Here is a 22,102-nt window from a genome sequence, read left to right on the forward strand (position 1 = left end):
CCTTCCAACCTTGGATCGCATCGCCGTTTGTCGCGTAGATCACAAGTTGACTACTTCGCCCATACTCCCTCGTTGTTTACCGGCTCGACGCGCCGTAAGCCGTCCTAGATACGCCTGAGAATTCATACACACGCTGCGCATCCGGACTGACGCGTTCACGATCGCATGTTGATGGGATCCCCCACCCCACGGTAGTGAACATCGGCCGTCAAGATGCCACCACCTTCGCATCCCCAGGCCAAGTTCGATCCGATTCCCCCACACTTGGACCTCCATGCGCTGGTCGACCATACACCGAATTTCGAATGGGTTCTTCGAATCTCAACCGCTCAGATCCAGGGACTAGGCCCCCAGGAGTTCGAAAGGCTGGTTCAACTACAAGTCATTCAAGGCGGGAAGCCCTTGGTGATTGAGAAATGGAATGATGTTCTCCCTCAGTGGCTTTTCAGTGGAGAGTGGATGGAGAAGACATACGATAAGAAGCGTGAGTGAGGCTGTCTCCAGCTTGGTTGTGATAACAGCTGACTTTGGGCCAGAGGAAAATGTTCGCGACATTACCGGCCAGACGGAAATACCGATGACCACAGGGCACTACATGAGAGCCATGAAGCAGCTCACCGACCAATGGACTCCGAGCAATTATCGAGACGAGAGAAGGCAACGCCTTTACCTGAAAGATATCGATTGTCCGCCCGAATGGCACGAACACCTGCAGAAGGTTATTCCTCCCAATCTGTTTTACATGAACGGAAACGTCACACACGAAGGAGCAGCAGACCCTCGAGCCGACGATGTCTTTCGCGGCTTTGGCGATAGAACAAAGGTGGCACCTGCGGGAGATCTCATGTCAAGCCTGCCCGAGGAGATGCGAGCACAGAATCTCATGTGCTATATCGGACACGAAGGAACTTTCACTCCAGCGCATCGAGAAATGTGCGCCAGTCTCGGACAGAATATCATGGTCGAGGCTTCAGGGAGTGAGAATGGGGAAAAACCAGGAAGCTCGATCTGGTTTATGACGGAGACCAAAGACCGAGAAGTCGTCCGCGAGTACTTCCTTTCTATGCTCGGCCACGACATCGAAATCGAGAAGCACTTTGCCCAGATCAACGCCTGGAAAAAGGCAACCTTCCCCGTTTATATTGTCGAGCAAAAGCCTGGCGATTTCATCCTCATTCCACCTCTAGCCCCCCATCAGGTCTGGAATAGAGGTACGCGCAGCATGAAGGTCGCCTGGAACCGCACCACTGTCGAGACACTGGACATGGCACTTCACGAGGCCCTTCCCAAAGCTCGTCTTGTCTGTCGTGACGAGCAGTACAAGAACAAAGCCATCATATATTATACGCTCAGGAAATACTTCATGCAGATGGTGAAGGCGGAGCAGGACAGCGAGATGGGCATCGTTGGTTTAGGCTCCGAGATCTTTCGATCTTCCTCGCGGTATAAGCAGCTGGCCAAAGATTTCCGCCATCTGTTCTCCCTCTACACTGAGATTCTCGTCGACGAGATGTTTGCAACTAAGGAGAAGAACGTCGAGTACGTCGAGTACGACTCTTGCGTCACCTGCTCGTACTGCAGATCGAACATTTTCAACAGGTTTTTGACCTGCAAGCACTGTGTGCGAACTCTGGTCAACGGAGACGAGGATGCATACGATGTATGTATGGAATGTTACGCCATGGGTCGATCCTGTGTCTGCATCTCCAAACTTCAATGGTGCGAGCAGTGGTCGTGGGAGCAACTGACCGAAAACTACGAGCTCTGGCGGGCAATGGTCATCAAGAATGACGGTTTTGTCGACATGGAGCTATCGCCGCAGCCCCTTGAGATCGCTCGCACTCGGCGAGGCAAGAAGGCCCTCGCCGAAATCTGCCAGGAGGGCTTGCACAGGCGACCTTTCAAAGATATTTCGAGGCTTGACGAGGACAAGCCACTCACCGAGTCCGAACCCGAGCCAGAGCTGGACGACAACGGCAAGCCGAAGAAGAGAAAATACAAGCGTAAGAAGAAGAAGGGAGAACTTCGTCGCTGCCACGTTTGCTGTCACAAGGACTACGCCTACAAGGTGCAAGTATGCTCGAATCCAGAGTGCAAAGAAGGCTACTGCTATGGCGTGCTCTACCGTGCATTTGATCAGATGCCGCAGACGGTGCAGGAGAACGAAAATTGGCTTTGCCCAAAGTGCCTTGGCATCTGCAATTGCGGCGCATGCCGCCGTGCCGAAAGTGGTATCCCTTACACGCCAAAGAATACCCTTCTAGGTCATGATACCCGAGCCATTGCCGATGACAGAAGTGTTGAGGCTCTCGTCGACTTCCGGGTGCATAACTTGAACTGGCTCAAGACAGCTGGCGAAGAAGGTCGCAGCACGAACAGCAAACGTATGAAGGAGCTAAGGGAGAAGGCCGATACTGCAAAGGCTCAAGAGAATGCCTCTCTGACTGCCGAAGACATCGCTAACGGCGCTCACGGCGCTAACAGCCCTGCCAAGTCTGTGGAGGGTGGTATGAACGGATACGGTGACCAAAGCCATACCCTTGGTGGGCAGGACGAACATCAAGCCCAGGACCAGAGCGATCTGAGCGCAAATCGAGACATGTCACGGATGGATATTGATCAGTCTGCTCCCTTGGCCGATATGAGTATGGACGCCGAATGGGACCAGACAGCGTACCCAGATCCTTTGGGCATGGATGGTCAGCGCATGTTCGGCATGGGCTACTACGAGCAAAGTGGTCCCGATCAGATCCTCTTCGACCCCTTCCAAATGCCTTCACCTGACGCGATGGTGTTTGATGAGGAGGCCGAGTTTGTCAAGAACATGTTGCGGGCGCAGAAGCGGAAGGCAAAACACGAGAATGACCATGATCCAGACTTCAATGGTCCCAAGAGCCACACCAGGAAGAAGTCAAAGAAAGACGACAGTGCTGATGAATCCGCCATGGATCCAGCGTTATTCGGTTCAGCGCTATACGCTACTGCAGGCGCGGCATCCGACGCTGTTGAAGGTGGAAATGGCGAACTAGCCGGCGTGAGCGTTGGTCCTGAGGAGGAAGCCTCAGTCCAGTTGGAGAGAGAGGCAGTACAGGCAGGCAACGCAGGCAACGCAGGCAACGCAGCACGACGCGGGCCTCCGGCGCCTCAATTTCCGGCAAATGTTCCTTCGTTGCGACATGCAAGGCCTAGAGCGTCTTATGCTGAGCCAGAAGAGCCAATGATCGACGATCCTGATGATATGGTGCCAGCTTTCAAGCAGAGGCCGCCGGTCCAAAACGATGAGCCACAGACGGGCGATGGCAGCACTGATCCCCTGGACCTGGCTTCTGACGCCATACGTGCTCTCATCCAGAAGGGGACTGATGCTGCAGCCGCCAACGCCGCCGCTGCCGAAAGCGAAACTCCCAGGGTGCCGAAGAGGCGAGGCAGGCCGCCGCGGAGCGTGAATTCGACGACGGCTTCGGTTACAAGGGTCGATACTGTTCAGAAACCGTCTCCAGCGGATCTTGCAGCAAGGAATGCAGCAAAGAAACGTGAAGAACGGGCATCGCGACGATCCGGCTTGGGCCGTGTTGTGACGATAGATGGAGCCAGCTCATTCAATCCTAGAAATAAGGGTCACTCTTTCAGCGACGACGACGACGATGCAGATGACGCAAACGCGGCTCACGATGTGACTGAAGCTGAACTCGAAGCTCAACTGGACCGAGAGTTGGCTGGAGAGGGTCCGTCTCAGAATGCTGCAGTCAACTCTATCGAGACCGTAACGACGGAGGCAACTACAACTGCACAACCACTCAAGAGGCGCCGCGGTCGACCACCCAAGAACAAGACTGCCGCTGCAGAGACGGAACCCGCTGATCGGTCACCGCCCCCACCCCCTGCGGGTGCGACAAACATGATGTCGATGGCAGCTCGAGTTGCAGCTCGTGGAGGAAAGTTCAAGATTACTTCGCGTAAGTCGCGAGATGCGAGTGCTAACGAGACTCCGACTCGGACCCAAGCCTCTTCCGAGGGGCCTTCCATCGACCGCAGCGAGCAGCAAGCCAAGATCGTGCCTTCTATTGAGGAGGCAATTAAACCAGCAAAGGAGACGAGTAGAGCAGCTTTGAGAGAACCAAGTGTAGATCTCACTCCTCCGCCGCCAGGCGCCTCGAGAGAGAGACAGTCGAGTTCTGATCACACTCCTCCGCCTCCAGGTGCAGTCGGTCGACGCTGGAGAAAGTCTGGCGAAAACCAGTCGGACTTTGTTGCTCGGGTGGCGTCGCCATCCTCTGCGTCGTCTTCTGACTCGGGCATTCCGGCTGACCCTCCGCCTCCTGTACGCCGAGGTAGGCCTTCGGGTGGTCTTACCGTTGTGAGAATCGGCTCCGAGTCGGAATCTGAGAGTGAGATTTCATCTTCTTCCGAGTCGGAAAGCGGTCTCGATGACGTGGAGCCTGGCAGATTGCGAGGGGGGTCTTCCCGGGGCAGAGGTAGCAGGGGACGGGGCCGTGGAAGGCCCCGTGGAAGGGGCCGTGGTCGTGGACGAGGTTTTTGAGGGAAGATGGCGAGTAAATGAGGCTGCGATACCACTCAGGACTTACAAATACTTCCCACCCCTTTTTTTCTACCGGAAATTGGGATCATGTCTGGCGTTTGGGCAGGCGGGCGTTTTTTTTTTTTTTTTTTTTGGCCAGATATAGTGTCACATCATACCCAGAATACCCAGACCGAGCTGAATCGATATGCTTCTCTGGTTGAGCATCTTTTAGCGGTCTAGTTAGGACAAAATATAACCAAGACGTAGTTTTTTTTTTGCAAAGTTTAACTCTGAGTAAATGTCGCAAAAATGACGCCGTTAATTGTGGGCAGCAAGTAACGCCATATACAACACCCTGTTGATACTGAACGATTAGGTGCTTTTGATTAGGACGCCGTTTCTCACATCCATGACACACAGTGACAAAGGTTCATAAAGACCATTTTTACGAAGTTTGGGTCACGAAGGTATCTCTATTCAGCTTCTCTTTTCTGCCGTATTACTCGAACAAACTTTTGCGCCCCATCCTCGAGTTGTAGGAGCCTCGCTCACTCTGCTGAAATGCCAAATTACCAAACACCCCTTACCCCTCCCCCCTCAAGCCACACATGATGTCAAAGTCATCACAGGATTCAACACTTTTACTCGGCAGACGCTCTGGCCAGTGCCTCGTGCAAGTGCGGCGGGAAGCGGTAACGCAGCTGCGAGGTGTAAGTGGTGAGGTCGAGCGTCATCTGCTTCATCTGCTCGACCATCATGCGGCGAGTGCCCTCGTTGCCGCTGAACTGGCCACCGGTGAGCTGGTCGCGCTGGCGCGTGCAGCAGATGATGGTCCACATGAGCAGATTCGGCACGTTGATGGAAACGGGCTGGGAGAGGCCGGAGAACTTTGCGGCGTAGGCGCGGATGATGCTCGGGTCACCGCTGGCATCGAGTGGGAGAATCTCGAGGCCACGAATTTTCTAGAGTGTAAAGTTAGTCATCAATTCGCAGCGGCGGGGGTGATAGTGTGTAATGATGTGTCACTTACGTCCAGACACTGAGCCCACTGGCCGGCCTCGACAAAGGACTTGATGGTGCTCATCTCAAGCAGGACACGGCAGGCGACCCTGTTCTGCTCCTGGATCTTGCGGTGAAACATGGCATCGCGCTCATACATGGACATCATCGTACGGGCGAGCTCCACGGGGTCGTCGATGGATGCCAGACTCAGGCTGCTGCCCGTCTCGGCCTCTTGGCCGGCGGCGCGAGGCTTGACGGGCATGAGACGCATGGGGTCCTCGCCGATCTCGAGAGAGATGGCCTCGCTGAGTGCACGACTGACAATGGAGACAACGGTATCGTACTCGCCAGCCAGGTGGTACAGGAGGACCGAATCGGTTGTGCGGCCGTTCTCGTCGGCGAAGCTGGCGGCCTGGACCGTGACGGTATTGATGAAATCATTCTCCTCCGTCAGACCAATCAAGGAGCCGCGCTCCTCGATGATGCCGCGTATCCGCTGACCATCGGGGCGGATGTCACCGATGAGCTTGCTGAACTCACGCGTCTCGAGCACGAGCTCGCGCAGAGCCTCCCAGCAGAGGTTAGCATGACGACGGCCGGCCTCGCCAGACAAGTCCATATTGAGGCAAATGAGGGTGAGATAGTCAACAGCCGACACAACGTCGGCTGCTCTGAAATCCCTGGTGTAATAGCCAATCATCCTGCCAAAGTTGATCTGAACCGAATCCTTGACGTTCAAGCTACGCAGATCGTTGGAGGCGCTGAAGGGGTCGGAAGGTCGGAGAAGGCCGTAGTACTCGAGAGCAATGGCGAAGTGGACTGCGTCGACGTAGGAAAAGGGGTAAAGATACGCAATAGCCTCTTCGAACATGCCTGACAGCACCTGGAGGTAGAAGAACATGCCAAAACTGCCGCTGTTGTCTTCCGCAGAGTTCTTGGGGAAGTGCTTGGCTCCGATTTCCTTGATACTTGACTGGAGTTCAGAAAGACCATAGGCCTCGGTAGCCACCTCAACAGAACGGTCGCCTTCTCTGGCAAGGTTGAATTGAAGCCATATCCAGTCATTGATGTCCGTGTTGAGGCCGTCCAGACTCCGGTTGTTCAGGTCACAGCGGCCAATAATCTTGTAACACGCCATCCGGAAGGGGTCGATTGAGTTGTCAGGGGCATTGCGCACACGTTGGGTATACTCCGCGTTGCATCTGTCCTGCAACGTCCGCTTCAAGCGGCGGTCTTCATTAGAGGCGTAGCCGTTGAGGTAGCTCTGGAACGTGCGGTCGATGCTGCGGAATTGATTGCTGTTATCATTCACATACTTCGCTGCCTCGCTGACGTGACCAGAGCGGAGCAGGTAGAAGACAATTGCCCAGACATATTCACCACCAGTTTGCTGAAGCTCCGTGTTGTCAGGCACCAGATCTTTTCGTGCAGAACGTAATCGGATATAAGCTCTGATCTTGCTGACAATATCGGGACGGCCACCTAGATTAGCTTCGTGGGGGTGTTTTGCGATGAGCCCCTCAACCTCTTGAAGGAATTGCCCCTCGAGGTATCTATTGGCACCATCTAGCAGCCTCTTCCGCATCGATATCGAGTTGGAAGAGTTGGGGGCTTCGTCCAGATACATCTTGGCAAACTGCCGTTCCTTTGCAGTGGCACCATTGATGGTAGTCTCTGCTTCGGGGTCTTCTCCAACGATCTCGCGAACAGCATGGTACGCCTCGACAATATGAGGTGCATATGGGTCCAGAGATCTATGCTCAACATCTGCGAGCTCTGAAAGAATGGGGTAGGGGTGGGCGATGAGACGGGCCTGGTTGAGGTTGCGGACCTTCTCGGAAAGCTTGCTCTGCTTCTCGCGCAGAGATCTATCATCAGAATTGATGTGGCCAGTCAATGAACCGCCATTGTCCGTGGACCGGTCAATGTCTGAGAACTCTGGTTGGTGAGAGCCTATTTTGCTTGCGTTGCCGATGACAGAGCGATGCATGCTTGACTTGCCCAAAACGCTTGCTCTGCCAGAGCGAGCTCCAGTCGCCTGGCTCTTGCTTCGGCGGGAACGGCCAAAGCCACCGGAGACTTCTCTTGTCGACGCGGCGGGTCCGAAAGAAGACTCTTCACGAGCCTTGATACCGAAGTGCTCGTAAATGCGCTTGCGCTGAGCCTCCCACTCCATCGTCACGTTATCCTCCAAGAAGTTGTCAAAGTCGCGGACCGATCTCTCCAAGCCGTCTGCAATCATGCTCATTGTCGTCTTGGTCTGGAGGTTCGCGAGGTACGTCTCGACGTCAATCTCGGCGGGAGAGTAGCCGGAGGGTCTCTCGACACGGCCAGTCTGCAAGTCGAGGGATCCGAGGTCTTTCGCGGCGGTTGAAGGGTCGACGCCGGACGCAGCGAGAAGGTAGTGCGCCCTGCCATCGGATGGACGGTCCTGCGCCTTTGTTCCCAGCTTCTTCAGGCGCTGGCGAAGGTCGCCCAGGCCCAATTGCAGACTAGGGAGGTCCTCCATGCCATTTTCACCGTCTCCCTGCTTCTTGCTTTTGGCGAAGAGGCTATCAAAGTATGCCCCTGAAGGCTGGCCCTGCTGAATTTGGGACTGGTTGTTCGTGTTCTGTTGCGGTTGCTGCGATGAAGGGAAGAGGGAGCCGCCGAGAGTGTTGTTTGTAGTACCCTGGCCGAAGGTCGAGCCCGTCGTTTGCGTCTGGTTTTGGTTTTGTTGGGCGCCGCCAATTGCGCCGAAGAGAGATGGCTTTTGTGCCGTAGATGCTCCCAGTCCGCCCAAACCTCCCAAGCTGAGTCCGCCTGATTGTTGCTGTGGCTGCTGCTGAGGCGCTCCAAAGAGCGAGGATCCTTGTGCCGGTTGTGTCGTCGTTGATGCGCCGCCGCCAAATAGACCGCCAGTCGTCGCAGGCTTATTCTGATTCAGGTTTCCAAAGAGGCCGCCCGAGGCAGGCGTAGAGCTTGTCTGTTGGTTGGTGGTCGTGTTCTGCTGTCCAAACAGACCCCCTGCTGTGCTGCTCTGTTGCTGGGTTCCGCTGGTCGAGGTTCCCAGACCACCCAGGGTGTTGCTGCCGAAGAGCGACATGTCGTGATGTTCTCGTGGTCGCGTTCAATCGGAGGCGAGATTGGGCGCAACAGTGAAGGGAATGTCGAACGTGTTGTGAATGAACGGACGCGCTCGAGTGCTGGTCAGGCGCGTTTGGAAAAGGAAATTTTGAGGTTTGGGAGAGCTCTTTGCCAGAGCTCCACTGATTGGTGGGGAGCGGCCAGGCAACGGGACCGGGGGATGTTCCCGGTACATGCAGCTGCCGCTAATCCTGGCAAGGAAACACGTACAAGCTACTTGACGAATTCCAAGGTAAGGATTACTCACCGAGCGTCAAGATCGGTGAACTTCGTTTCTTCGAGACCCCTATGCGAGGAGTGGCATCCGCCTTCTGGAATATGCAACTTGTAGCAGTCATCTTTTTCAACATAATAAGCTGCGTCAGTCGTGTATCTGCTTCCCCTGTATTTGGGTGTTTCTCATAAAAGTAGGACCAAAATACATTGGCCGCTGATTATGGATCTCCTAGGCAAGCGAGACATAACACTTACATTACAGATCTTGATTTTCATCCTGAAGCCTTGACTAGACTATGCTTCCAGACTGGAGCCTCAACAATCCCACGTTAGTAATTTTAGCAAATTTTCAGGAAGACTGGGCGAGGCAAATTGGCGTCCCGCAGGATGGGCAGCCTGAATTCGACTAATGAGCTGGGCTCGGCTTGTCTGGTGAATGCGTGACGTCCCTGAGAACTCTCAATGGCCTTCTTGTCATCACTCAGCAACATCGTCCTTAATAATTGACATGTCTCACGAATCTACCTGGCTGAGAACTATAAACTTACCTACTCGAGAGCCGAAGCCCCCTGTGAGATCGTCTGGGAGGTCTTCAGCGAGGTCCTCCGTGAGGAACCATGCTTTAAATCTCCATTATCCAACTATATAGGTAGTGGAATTCGATGGAAATCCAACATGAAACACAGACAGTTTCTTGGGATTTCACTAGCTACTACTGGCACTGGCTATCGTATGCGCTATGCGTCATCATATTTGCTAACATCTGACAAAAGGAAGGTTCTGGACGTAAGTGAGCAATCACGTATAAAGGCCAGATCTTGATTCATTCGTGAGATCAGCCTATTCAGAATTCTGAAGTATTTATGAACATAGAGGGATATGAGTGGTCTATATGAGGCCGTTTGAGAGCATTTCGAACTCCCTGGTGCCTCGAAACAATACGTTGGAGTATGACGTTCATCCACATTGTAAGGAAAGATCTAAGCAGTCCACATTTCGGTCTCTTCTATCTGATGACGACGTCCTTGACTAGCCTCACTGATTTGGCAGCTTTTCTGACCACAGGAACTATTCAATGTCTCCCGGAGCAGTCTCAAGTAGAGCACTCGGTCACCTTAGCGGCCTCAGGTTCAGGTCGTATAATTCGAAAGCCCGTCCTGAATATTCATCAGTCGAAAGGAAACGTGGCCGGGAAGCTTGAGTGGCTAATAGCCTATCACTCCACGACCATGCTTAGCTTCACTGAAGTATAAAAGTTCGAGCCTTGACTCTGCCTTTTGCCTTTTTGCTTTAATTTCGGATTTTTCTCCCCTTTTACTATTCATCTATTCATTTGTCCACAGGAGGGATTTAGCCCTCGTAACTTTGCGCTCCCTACCTTTTAATGTTGACTAGTGATGCAGCCAACTTTTGCTCCCGATCCTGGAAACAGGACTTGATGAGCTTTCAGATTTCTAGGTCAATTCCCGTGGATTTAATGTCCGCACTGCGATGTCGGGCATGATACTCTTCTTACACGAGTCCCGAGCTCTCATCCATCATCCACTGAGCTCTTTTCTGCCTAAGCGGTTTATAGCTTTGATTCTAATATGAGAAGAAGAGCAGGAATATCCTGCCACCAGAGTGTTGGCTCACACGCTCGGTCAGCAAAGTGATTGAGTGAATTGACATGCAGGGGTAACGTCAGCCGTGACCCAGGAACCACGCCGCATAGTCGCATGGTACTCAAGCTTCAAATTCATCGCGAGTTTTGGAGCGGTCTATCAAAGAGGGTAGTCCAGCCTCCCCCAAGAGCTTCCCCAGAACTTATCTTAACAATGGCCGACCCAACACCTCCGAAACCCGCCTCAGCACGGCCACCCATGGTGACCCTCATCTTCACAGCCATATTCCTCCTCTTCTCCGCCGCAGGGTTCTCCTTCATACGTATCCAACCAGGCCACACCCCTTTCGTAAACAATCTCGCCAAGCTGGTCGAGGCGGGCAAACTCCAGGACGGCTCCTCGCGCCTCTGTACCACCTACACCGGCCTCCATGCCATCGACGTGCCGCCGTCGTTCCTCGTCGCGTCCTTCGCCCAGGGCCCGCTGCGTTTAGATCAGGCGGCGAGGCTGCAGCAGATCCATTTCCTGCCCAACTTTCTTCCCCGTTGTGTGTATCTTCAATGTTGAAGCCTATCAGTCTAGGAACCGATGGAGTTTCGTCAGCTTGCAAGTTCTTGGTAGCTTCACTTACCAGAGCAGTGAAAATGATGAGGTTATGAAAGTGCGAAAATGAACTGACATGGACAAATTAGTCACGCCGCGTGGGCAGCTCTGTACCGAACCATCGGAGGCGGCGTCATAATCCCACTCTACCACCTTGCCTACACCCTCATCTCAACAAAGCAGAGCTACCTCGTCTCCGGCGGCGAAGTGCCTCTCCCCTTCGCAAAGGCCCTCTTGCCCGGCAGCCCTACTCATCTAAGTCGGGACAACCGTCGCAATGTACCTGCCCTGGAGCGATCCTCACCTCGCACAGATCGTCATCGCTTTCTGGCAGACAGCAACCCCTCCTCGTCAACGCCGGTATTTGGCCCCTAGCATGCACGTTGTACAAGAAACCGAGCTCCCCAAACCAGTACGGGAAGCCTATGGTACCGAGTAGTACTCGCCGTCTGAACCCCGGAGCCCTCCACCGTACCTATAACGCCACCATGGTCGTATCAGCAGCGTCACACTTCTACATCACCTCCACAAACCCAACCCTGACCTTCATCAACATCTTCTTACCCACAAATGCCATCTCAATGGGCACCGTGTCCATGGGCCTCCACCAGATCTTCCAATAAGACTTCTGGCTCATCTTTGGGTCGTCGAGAATGTGGTGCGCACCGCCGTCTAGACGTCCAACGGCAACGCCAGCATGTAAACCTGAAGAAGCTCTTTGGAACTTCATCTTAACGAACAACTGAAGTTTCGTCATAAGGCCGGGTGCGGTGATGGCGGGTATCTGGTGGTGGAGAAAAGAGCGTCAGATCAAGATTGAAGCCCAGTCAGGTCTTGAAGAAAGCCACCTTCACTATAATTTAGAGAGGAAGTGGGATCATTGGACAAGACTTACGCGGTCAGTTAACCCTAATAACTTTGGAGGCTCCAAGACGGCTTTCAAGGAGTTGAAGTTATCCATCACACCCGCCAACCGGCAAAGGAGATAGCCACATTATTTCACGTTACTTCCATGTACCCAAGCTGACAGTATAAATGTACCAATGTCGACATCATTCCCCGACCTAGACCGATAATGTCTGCCTCTTATGTAAAATAGTTGTGAAAAGCACCCCTCGCTATATATAATACTCGACACAAACATCTCGGTCCTCTAGACCGCGTCTGCTACCTCGGCAGAGCTACATGCATCGAGACTCCTCGCGGTACTCCAACGGATAAAAATAACAAAGTGAACTATCAATAATGATTGGGACAGAACATGCCCAGTTAGGTGGCTTACTGGTTCCGTGAAGAACTTCTTTCCGTGCCGGCGCTGCGCGACGTCCAAGTCCTTAACCCATACCCAAAAACGGCACGGCATTCCTTGGCCGTGCCGGTCATCTCAACCCCGCCTACTCGCTGTAGGCAGGTGGCGAACTCTGTTCCACATGTCCCCCGCAGAATACCAACTCCGTTTCTCCCTTTTAGACCCGAAAAAACCGAACAAGGCCAGCCGTCTGACCTAATGCGTGACGTATTTGGCTTTAAGCAAGTCGAAATGATCTAAAGGACCTCAACCACACGGTCCTGAACGTTCCTTACAATCTCCGGAACCTGGTCGTCGACCTTGGCAATAGATCCAAGCATGGACCGGGCCGCGGCAAAGTAGTGAGGATAACGGCTGTACAACATAGCAGCCAGAATACATGTAAGAAGGGGAATCTATTACAAGTCAGTTTCTGGCTTATGTATTGGAGATCGTGCGAGGAGCTTACCCAAATGAACCAAAGGTTCTTGTCGCTGCGCATGCCCTTGAACTTGGCCTCATGAGCCCGTAGGAAGTTTTGTTGCTGTTCCTTTGTGATGGCACTCTTCCGCCCAATTCTGAGTACGCTTGGCACGGGTGCCGTGCTTGACGATGCTTCCGCTACCTCAGTCGTCTGGGTGTCGTAAATGCTTGCACACTTCATGTCGGCGGCAGCCTCAGCAGCAGCCCCAAGAGCGGCAGCCTGCTTCTTGTCAAGTTCGTCTTGTGGGAAAATTTCATCATAGGCCGGCGGCGGTGCCGAGTTGTTATTGGTGTTCCTGAACGATGACAGATCCCACCACCTTCCGTCCATCGGCCTGGGTGTCTCCTCGTCTGCCGAACCAGGCCTTGAGCCGGACATGCCAGGCATAAGCGAAGTAACCCTGCCCATGAGAGGGTTCTGCTGAAGGTAGGCATGGTAGTCGGGGAGCATTGGCATCCTAGGTAGGGCAGGCATTTGCGGAAGGTTAGGGAAGTGCACTGCCATGGCTTGCTGGAACTGCTGAATTTGGGCAGAGAATTGGTCCCTGACGGCCGAGGCAATAGCTGTGGTGGGCGACGCAAGTCCTGGTTGAATCTCGTCTTGGCCACGTTGGAGGATGCTCTGTCTATCGGGACGTGGGGTGAAGGCATGACTGCTTGATCGGCGGCGCATATTCAGCCACGTGTCTTCCTCTTCCTGTTCGTCGTCCTCGTAATCTCCCGATGAGTACTCGGCGCTCTCTTCGCCGTCATCTGCCGACTCCGACTCACTGGACATGCCCAGCGGATCCCATAGCGATCTCAGGGACGCGGCACTGCTTGCTCTGCTGTGCAATGAGCCACCACTCCTAGAGCGAATGTGACGTTCGCAGCGACGGATATGATCAATGACCTTGCGTGAGCGGGCAACGTCAGCGGGGCGAAGTCCCGACAGACTTCGGATCGTGGGATCAGCGCCTGCTTGCATCAATCTGCGCACGATTGACTCATGGTCATTCATTGCTGCTAGATGCATAGGAGTGAAGCCACCCTTATCCCGCAAGTCTGGATTAGCACCGCGCGCCAACAATCCAGCAATGAAGCGGTGATATCCCAAGGCACATCCCATGTGCAACATCGTTTGGCCAGTGGATCTTCTCAAATCCAGCCTGGACATCCTAGGGTTGTCGTCGAGGTCGATAAGCTCCAAGCACTTCAAAAGTTGCGACTCGGTGCTCATGTTGAAGGTACTTCCGCCAAAGCCGCCGACGTTACCTGAGGGGCCAGAAGCTCCCCAACTTGAATCACCCTGGCCGATAATGCGTTGAGCAAGCTCTTTAACATCAACCATCTGTCCAGACATTTTGTGACCCAGGATCGAAAGGGCTGTGCGAATGAGCTTCTCTTCGTCATCGTCGACATACTTGAACATTTGGTTTTGTTTAGATAAAGCGGGGAACGGCGGTCCGGCTTGCGTTTGGCTTTGCTTGAAAGTAACAAGGACAGGTCCAGAGACAGGCGAGGGAGGCAGAAGACAGACCAGGGATGATTCGCCCCAGAATGTAGTTGTGGTGGCCTTCTGGTCGCCAAACAAAACCTCGAGACCCTGGTAGAAGCTGGCTCCGAGGATGGTAACCTCGATGCCACCGGACTTTGGACCTTCGTTCGGAATGATCTTGTGGATAGTCGGCTGTGGTCTCGCTGGAGCGATGGCGTTCGTTGGCATGTAGGACATCGCGTTGAACTGGTTTTGTGACACCGCGTTCACGCCGTTACGCAGTCCACTGGGGCTTGCTGCGCGGCTCTGGTGTGCCGACGCGGGTGCCGAGAACATCGGCATCGCAACATTATCCATGCTAGCCGAGCGGTTGGCATTGGTAAACAGCGTCTGGTCGTTGCTGTTGGGCGTCGGCGGGCCGGTGGCGTATGCTTGAGGCATGGGCGGCGGGCCACCGTTCTGAACGAATACAGCGTCAGGAGGGGTCTGGAAGCTGGTCAGGTTGGGCGTAAATGGTGATGTCGATGCAGAGGCAGCCGCGGGTACTGAATTGGGCATCTGGGTAGGAGGGGGCGTTGTGTCTAGGCGCGTCATTGCCATTCCTATCGGTACCCTAGATCCAGTGCTGGCCTTGCGCTTCTTCGTCTGAGGCCCGCCATGCGCATTCGGAGACTGCGGTCGCGATAATGAACGAGGGGTGGTGGTCGGAGCCGGGGGGGCTGGCGCTTTAGTCGTTGTGTTTGCAACAGCGAATTGAGGGGCGGAGTTGCGATGCATGTTTTGTAAGTCCGAGCTAGAATGGGACAGTCGGAAAGGTGTTCCACCGGAGCTGAGCGGACTGGATTCCATCGGAGCGTTCATCACGGGTACCAAATTGCTGCTGTTGGTATCAGGGGCTTGGGCTGCAGGTGGATTCAGCTGCTGTGGAATCGGGTGCGTCTTGTGATCGTCAGTGATCATGATGGATTGAGACATCTCCTGTGCCACAACCCGATCTTGCCAGTCCTTGATGGTGAAGATGACCTGGAATCCCAGCTTCTCGGCATGGTGCCTGCAGTAGCAAGCGATTCTCATAGGTGCATCGACTTGCATGGCACCAGGGGGAGCCACTGGCTCCGGCCGCCCTGTCACTGTAGAGTCTGATACGACGCCGTTGGGTGTCTGCCATTCCTTCACTTCTTGTGTGTTGAAGACAATCACCCGTCTGGTCTCATCGCGATTCCACATCTCCTCCTCCTCGACCTTCTTGATCTTCTTCCTTGCAGCCCGTTTACGCTCACGGGTAATACAGCCGGCGCAGATGCGCACTTCGCCTCCGTTTTGCGGCTTGTTCTCCTCGTCATCCTCGTCGCTGACAGATCGGGCGTTCATGACGGGGCTGTGAGTGGCGGCTGCGGCACGCTGGAAGGCCTTGCGCTTGTTGTCCTCGTTTTGCATCGCACTAGTGCAGACGAGCATGGTGTACAGTTCCAGCATGTCGGGTGTCCGTTCGGCTGGTGGCTTCGCTAGTAGCTTTGGCTTCGAGATGGTGTGCACTGGCAGGTGCAGGCGCTTGATACCAGGCGGTAGCGGGAAAAGCGTCAATTTGATGGGAATTTGCGTCTCAACGCGTGACTTGGAGGGTGTCGGGTGAATCGTCAACCGACAGCCACGGCCGAGGAAATCGAAATTCGGCTGAGTGAAAATTGGCATCTGCTGGGCCATCGACACCGGGAGACCATCGTGTTGGTGATATTGCTGTGGCATGGGCATGTTGGCCACCATCTGGTGCGTCGCGGGATCCAGCTTGCCTGGCCAGAAGCCTTGGGGATTCATGGCACCCATTGCGGCGGCATTGAAGTCTGGTGCGCCAGGTGAGGGTGAGCTGTTGAAGAAGGCTGATGGGGATGCCTCGTGGCTGGTTATCATGTTCTGGGACATTGGAGAGCATTCTCTCGAATTGGTCATCTTCAATCCATTCATAGGTTGCGATATGGAGTATTGCTGGGTCGCGTTAGCTGGGCTCTGCAGTGTCCCACGGGATCCCACTCACTGAGTTCCGCTTGCCGTGGTTTGCGGTTCTGGGATTGCCCGGAGCGATCGTCTTTGGCGGTCCATTCGTGTGGATGGTTGGCATTTCTGGTGATTCCATGCTCATCGCGCCAGCTGCGTTAGGACTACTCGACGCACTCTCAAAGTCAAACGACTCATCCATAAATTTGTCATCGTTCAAGTCGAGGCCGTCGGGGAGCGTCGCGTCGGCATTTGCGCCGAACATGAAGATATTGTCTTCTGGACGACCAACAAAGGCCGAGGCGCCCCAGTCGTGCTTGACGTCGGCTCCATCGGTCATCATTACGTCGGCGGTCTTCCCTGAGGCGGAGCTGGCTGTCCTTTTCGAGGACGCAGAGTCGGATGAAGAATCTCGGAACGAGTCGATGAGGGAGTCGGGCGAGCCAGCGGCTACTGTGCCGGTGGCCAGCAGGGTGGCCTGGGGTTCGAGCGACTTTGCTTCGTGAAGGGATTGTGGGAAATCGGATAATTTAAGGGTGTCGTGGGCGTTTAGGTCGAAATTTGTCGGCAAGGGACTCGAGTCACCGAACGGGTTGTTCTCGTCGTATTCCAAGAACTCGTTGAATTCGCCGGTGGGGGACATTCCCGGAACGGCTGGCATAGGGCTGGCACCGATAGCGGCACCAGCAGTCGTCATACCTTGGCCAGCAACAGTGATAATGGATGGAAGATGTGTTGTGCAAGACCAAACGACGACGACGACGACAACGACGACGGCGACGACGGCGGAGATGGCGACTAAAGGGGAGGAGGTGAAAGCTCGGTCTGGGGATGTTGTGGGGAAAAGGGCGTCTCGTGGTAAAGTGGTGTAAGGTAGGCCAGGCGGTGGAGTGGGGGCCCACCGTCCAGTGTGTCCCTCTAATGCGAGTCCGGCCCGGGTTTGCGCTGGGCGAGGTAAGTTTGTGTTTGATTGTCGCACTGGGCTGGGCCGGGATGTGCGGCGGAAACACGGTGTGACCTGTTGCTGACGAGCGGCCGTCGGGGCAATTGGGTAGTAATGGTCGGAGGTTGAGCGTTCGGAGGGCCCTGCAAGTCCTTCTCTTGTCTGTACGGTGCGGAGCTGGAAGACGTAGCGGATAGGGTATCTATTCTAAGAGCACATTGCTGCGACGCCGGGGAACGCGAATGTTTCTTGTTTTCTCAATCGTCTTTTCTTTTCTTCTCGCTGGCTTCCTGTCGGGGTGGTTGGAGTGAAAGTAGCTAGGTTGTTTCTTCCTCTTTCTCTCAGGTTATGCTCCGGTCTAGGAAGGGGAGGGGAGCGACAATGTTAGGCAGGCGGCAGGCCAGGTTACGATGAGCAGAGGGAGAAAAATATGGTCGGTGAAAACTAAGAAAGAAGGCGACGGGAGGGCGGAAATTGTATGCCCAGGAATCGGAGTCTGCGCTGGTGCGTGTACGTACGTGCGGGCAGCTCCAGAACGTCCAAGTCGAGGCGGTAACAATGTCTCAAAAGCGGCCAGTCCCTTGGAAAGCGGTGACTCGAAATTGGGCTGGGCAAAGTGAAGTGGACAGGGGGATGGATATGTGAAGGGCGATGCAAATCGGGGTGCAGATAGAATGAAGCCAATCAATAAAGCCAACGCCTGTCGTTCCAGTGCTGTGTGTCCAGAGTCCAGACCGTTGCAAGAAGAACGAGGAGAAGAAGGAGAAGAAGAAGATGAGGATGAACAGCAACAACAACAGCAACAACAAGCAGACCAAGAGCACGACCAGACGGGCGGATGGATGTCAGCGATGACAACAGGCGGCTGTCGACCGGTATTGTGTGACCCTGATGAACGAGCGCCGGCCCCCGGTGACCGGAGACGACTGAGGCTACAACTTTCGCTGGATTTGCAGGCGACACAGGATGATGCTGAAGGGTTGCAATGGTCGGAGTAAGCACCGAGCCACTGGCACTGGTAGGAAACTACAATGGCAGCACACAGAGAGGTATGGGCACAGACGCAGAAACGACGACAAAAGCACAGTTAATGGTGAAATGGAGCAAATTGTGGACCGAGTGAGTTTTGATCGTTTGGTGATGTGCAGGCCGGTGTGCGGGCCTGCGGGCGTGTGTGGTTGTGTGCTGTTTCTGTGTGCGTCCAAGTTGCAGCATGTAAGGCGAGGTGAAGGCAAGTACCTAAGATAGCAGAGGCGTGGCTGGATCGTTTGTAGTACTTTGTATGTATCCCTAAGAGCTGAGGAAGTACCCTACTTGGTTCAATCTGTCCAATGGCTTATCTGGCTCAGGTGTCCAATAGAGCCTGAGGCAAATTGCGGCGAAAAGGTATAAAGACGGGAGGTATTTTCAGTCAATCTTCGGACTAAACGAGTACGATGAGGATCGGTCTGAAGCTTGTTCGCCATTGAGCCGTCTCATTCTCCGAGACGCGCTCGCTGGCTGTACGTGGGCGGGAGCCAATCTGAGGTTTGAGGTGAAAAAATGGTGGTGTGTGCCGTGTCATTCTCTCAGAGCGTCCTCGTCGATAATACCTGGCCGTGCTGGCCTTAGATAGTAAGGGTCACTCTGTATATCCGTACAGGTGGAGGTGGCAGGGACGGAAGAGGCATCGACGCTGGTAGGTAGGCAAATATGCCTATCTAGGTACCTCTGGGAATGGGAGCATGATAACCAAAGTGGTTGTATCTTGTGCGAATTTCCATTGCTGAGAATGCCATGTATCCGTATGGATGGATACATATCCGTCCTCTGTGCTCCAGTTGCGTTTTGCAGCTGGCGTTGTGGCGTCGGATGCCCAGTGCTCAAGCTTCCTGTTTGGGCCTGATACTCACAAAGGTAGCCGCACCTTGAGCACGCTAGATTCATCGAACTTACCTGCCGGTCTGCTTGGAGCAGAAACTGACTGGCGGCCTGTGCTCTTGCCGCGCTTGCGGCCATGGCTCTCCAGTCTCTGTGCCTCTGCATTGGATATCAGTGTCCGTTCTGTCGTGTAATTATCCGGAATCTCAGTATCTGTATCCATCCTCGTGCGTATGTGCCTGTGCCTGCCTACCTTGGCCGGGTGACAACGCAACAGCAAAACAATCTCGCCTATTTCCTCTCGTCCCTTTCGACTTGCGTCTGCATTGGCAATAGGTCCACAGGCTGAGTGTGGATGGATTGGATGTGATTACAAGTACGGATAGGTGGAGGAACAATGTATCCGCAAAGTGTGCAGTCGAATTGCAAAAGGTTGATGAGGCGTGGAAATTGCTGGGGTCCATAAAAAAAAACTCTAAGGACATCCCGACTGAGGTGAGTATTGGAGATACAGGTACGTATCGCTTGGGTCGGCCGTGTGTCTGCGACGGAAGACTTACGCGAACGCACCGTGTGGCACCTGCGCCACGCGCCGCCAAGACAGTTGGCAGCCCTCTCCGAGAACTCCACCCGGTGCCCTGAGTCCACTCAAGCCACTCACCTCTTGCCCAATGAGAGACTTGCATGGCGACCGTCCCTTGCTAAGGCCTGGACACAGTGTGAGATTCTTCCATTCTTTCTGTCGACCCTTGAGACATTCTCGCTCGCATCCCGCGTCGCCCGATCCCTTGGCCGTACCGACCTCCCTCCTCGGCCTCCCACCACCCACTACCCACCAGTGCCACCACCCACCCACCTTGCAAAGAATGACTGATAAGCAGACCAGGGCACCAGCACATCAATCATCACCTCCCAACGCCAGCGCAGGGCAGCACAGCTAAAACATGCCCGTCCCGACAGCCCCTCGGTACTGACGCGCAGAACGGATGCCCCGTAAATTATGACATTACCCTGCGAGATGAGCCTTCTGGTCTTCCACGTTAGGTACTCTTATTCCTACGAATGAGTCCTCACCCTGCGCAGCAATTCTGACCACCCGCCTCGAAACCCACTTCAGCCCAGATAGAGCCACATTCCTCGGGGCCTGCTCCCCCCCATTCCACTGTTTCTCATACCGGTAGGGCCCAAAGGCCCTTCCAGGTTGCTTCCAGGTTCTTGAACCCTCGATACCCTGGGCCGCTCCTGGTGGCTCAGGCTCCAGTCCCTAACCTGCCGCCAGGATGCCAATGCACCGGCGATGCAGAGTTGCAGTGCCGCCGCCTTCCTTGCCTCACCTCACTCGTCACTCTCACAACTCGGCCTTGCCCCGCATCCATAACCAACGTCAGTCTTCATCATCTTGCAGGCAGTACAGAAAATAACAGATTACTTGATGCTGAAGCAACTTGGCCTTCCAAGTCCGGATACGATCTTGGTCCTGTTCGTATTTTGTACGCGTCCCTTGTCTCTCTGCCTGGGCCCATCTCCACCCACAATACGCTTCTGGTCAAGTCTCGTGATACGCAACGGACGGCAGGTCCTGGGAGACTCCCTGAGTCTTTTGCTCACTTTTCCATAATGTGAGCTACCAAAACTGGACTGTGGTCAATTCACCGTGTGCCCGCACATTGGACGAAAACAGTAACCAGATCCTCTGTCTTGGAGTCGAGCTACGCCCACCCAGACCGGTGCCGCGGGAAACTTAGTCTCTCACGGACTCTTGTCATCACCTCAACACGTCGCCCGGCTCGTCTCAGGACGTCAGCGCTTACCTGTTGCTACAGCTAATGCAGGCGAAGGCCCATGTACCTACCTGCCTCTCTAACGGGACTGTGTAAGGTCATGTCCTAGGTTCCTTCCCGGCCAACCTAAAGTATCGACTCCAAGGCCGAGCGGATCTTACTTGCCTCGTTATGCAGCAATACTACGGATACGCACCTCCCTCAACAAGAGACGGTGCGACCTTGCGGCGCGTCCTAAACCTAGCTCTGGCCGGACCATTCTATCCAAGAAGGCCACTCGGCCTTCGAGAAACCGTCCGATTTTTCTGCCCCGTCCAAGAGAAGCTCTTCCATCTGCCCCAGGCCGGGAAATAAGCTAGCCCATTGGCTCATGTTGTATCATTTGCTCGTCGAAATGCAACGAACTGCTGCTACCCTTCGATGCAAGCCAAATATGGCCACCGTTAGTCGCTTACGGTAATAGATGCAAGAACCGGCGGAAGACGGGTTGGCACGATATCAGCCTGCCGCATTGCTGGCGTCCGATGTCAATCATCCGCCCTTTGATAGGCTCTCGCTTCTCTCAACGTCAGGAACGGGGCCCCGTGGTGAATGCAACCCTTCCCGCAGATGGTCGTCAAATCTGCACCAACAACACAGCCGCCATTACCATCTTTCTCCTAGCTAAGCAATTCAACGAGTCGATCAATTTCTCTTTGTCCGAGTCTGGGCCAGCCCAGCTCAAGCCTTGCCGTCTGAGCGGGATTAGACACCAACCTGCCAGCCTCCCAGGAAATCGAGATGCGACACTTGCTCTTCAGCCCCGACGTCGCTCCGAATCTCGCACAAACGCCTCAATGCCACACCAGACGTTAGCCTTTGCAGTCGTGTGTCAACCGCTTTGGTCCGGCCGGGTCGTACCAAGCGGACTGGACTTGGTGTGCCTGCGCCAGCGAGACGGGGATTGCACAAACTCATTATGTAAAAACCTTGCACTTGCCTACATTGTGCATAAAGCTGGATATCCATCTGACCTTGATCGAAACGTCCTAGACATCACCTGGACGCTGCCAACGGCGGTAACCTAGTCTCCAGCCTAAAGTCAGCTACCACTGAAGAGCACCAATCAGTGGACGGCCTTACACCACCATAATTTGGTTCTGGTGCATTTACACTAGAGGCTTCTCCGATGTGTCTACACTCGCAAATGGTGGACCGAGCAAATC

The 22,102-nt window shown here is 54.4% G+C and overlaps 6 protein-coding genes across 6 annotated transcripts; 4 read left to right on the forward strand and 2 right to left on the reverse strand.

Moving 5' to 3' along the window:
* Positions 1-213: 213 nt before the first annotated feature.
* On the forward strand, positions 214-4,540 carry CORC01_08562 (AT hook domain-containing protein; the record flags this gene model as incomplete). The annotated part of the gene is made up of 2 exons (XM_022620192.1): positions 214-484; positions 537-4,540. 2 exons carry the CDS (start codon positions 214-216, stop codon positions 4,538-4,540), a joined length of 4,275 nt encoding a protein of 1,424 aa, XP_022473346.1.
* Positions 4,541-5,163: 623 nt separating this feature from the next.
* Positions 5,164-8,609, reverse strand: CORC01_08563 (uncharacterized protein; the record flags this gene model as incomplete). Its single annotated transcript, XM_022620193.1, has 2 exons — positions 5,164-5,484; positions 5,553-8,609. The coding sequence occupies 2 exons, from the start codon at positions 8,607-8,609 to the stop codon at positions 5,164-5,166; spliced, it is 3,378 nt and encodes a 1,125-aa protein (XP_022473347.1).
* A 2,074-nt stretch (positions 8,610-10,683) lies between these two features.
* Positions 10,684-11,696, forward strand: CORC01_08564 (uncharacterized protein; the record flags this gene model as incomplete). The annotated part of the gene is made up of 3 exons (XM_022620194.1): positions 10,684-11,021; positions 11,163-11,352; positions 11,412-11,696. The coding sequence occupies 3 exons, from the start codon at positions 10,684-10,686 to the stop codon at positions 11,694-11,696; spliced, it is 813 nt and encodes a 270-aa protein (XP_022473348.1).
* Positions 11,697-12,618: 922 nt separating this feature from the next.
* On the reverse strand, positions 12,619-17,457 carry CORC01_08565 (uncharacterized protein; the record flags this gene model as incomplete). The annotated part of the gene is made up of 3 exons (XM_022620195.1): positions 12,619-12,777; positions 12,831-16,304; positions 16,354-17,457. Coding segments are annotated over 3 exons (4,737 nt in total), but the record flags the coding sequence as incomplete, so codon positions are not given.
* Positions 17,458-20,403: 2,946 nt separating this feature from the next.
* On the forward strand, positions 20,404-20,739 carry CORC01_08566 (uncharacterized protein; the record flags this gene model as incomplete). Its single annotated transcript, XM_022620196.1, has 1 exon — positions 20,404-20,739. A coding segment is annotated over one exon (336 nt), but the record flags the coding sequence as incomplete, so codon positions are not given.
* A 682-nt stretch (positions 20,740-21,421) lies between these two features.
* CORC01_08567 (uncharacterized protein) lies at positions 21,422-21,964 on the forward strand (the record flags this gene model as incomplete). The annotated part of the gene is made up of 1 exon (XM_022620197.1): positions 21,422-21,964. One exon carries the CDS (start codon positions 21,422-21,424, stop codon positions 21,962-21,964), a length of 543 nt encoding a protein of 180 aa, XP_022473351.1.
* Between the last annotated feature and the right edge of the window lie 138 nt (positions 21,965-22,102).

Source organism: Colletotrichum orchidophilum (genome assembly GCF_001831195.1).
Source record: "Colletotrichum orchidophilum strain IMI 309357 chromosome Unknown Scaffold_73.1, whole genome shotgun sequence".
NCBI lineage: Eukaryota > Fungi > Ascomycota > Sordariomycetes > Glomerellales > Glomerellaceae > Colletotrichum > Colletotrichum orchidophilum.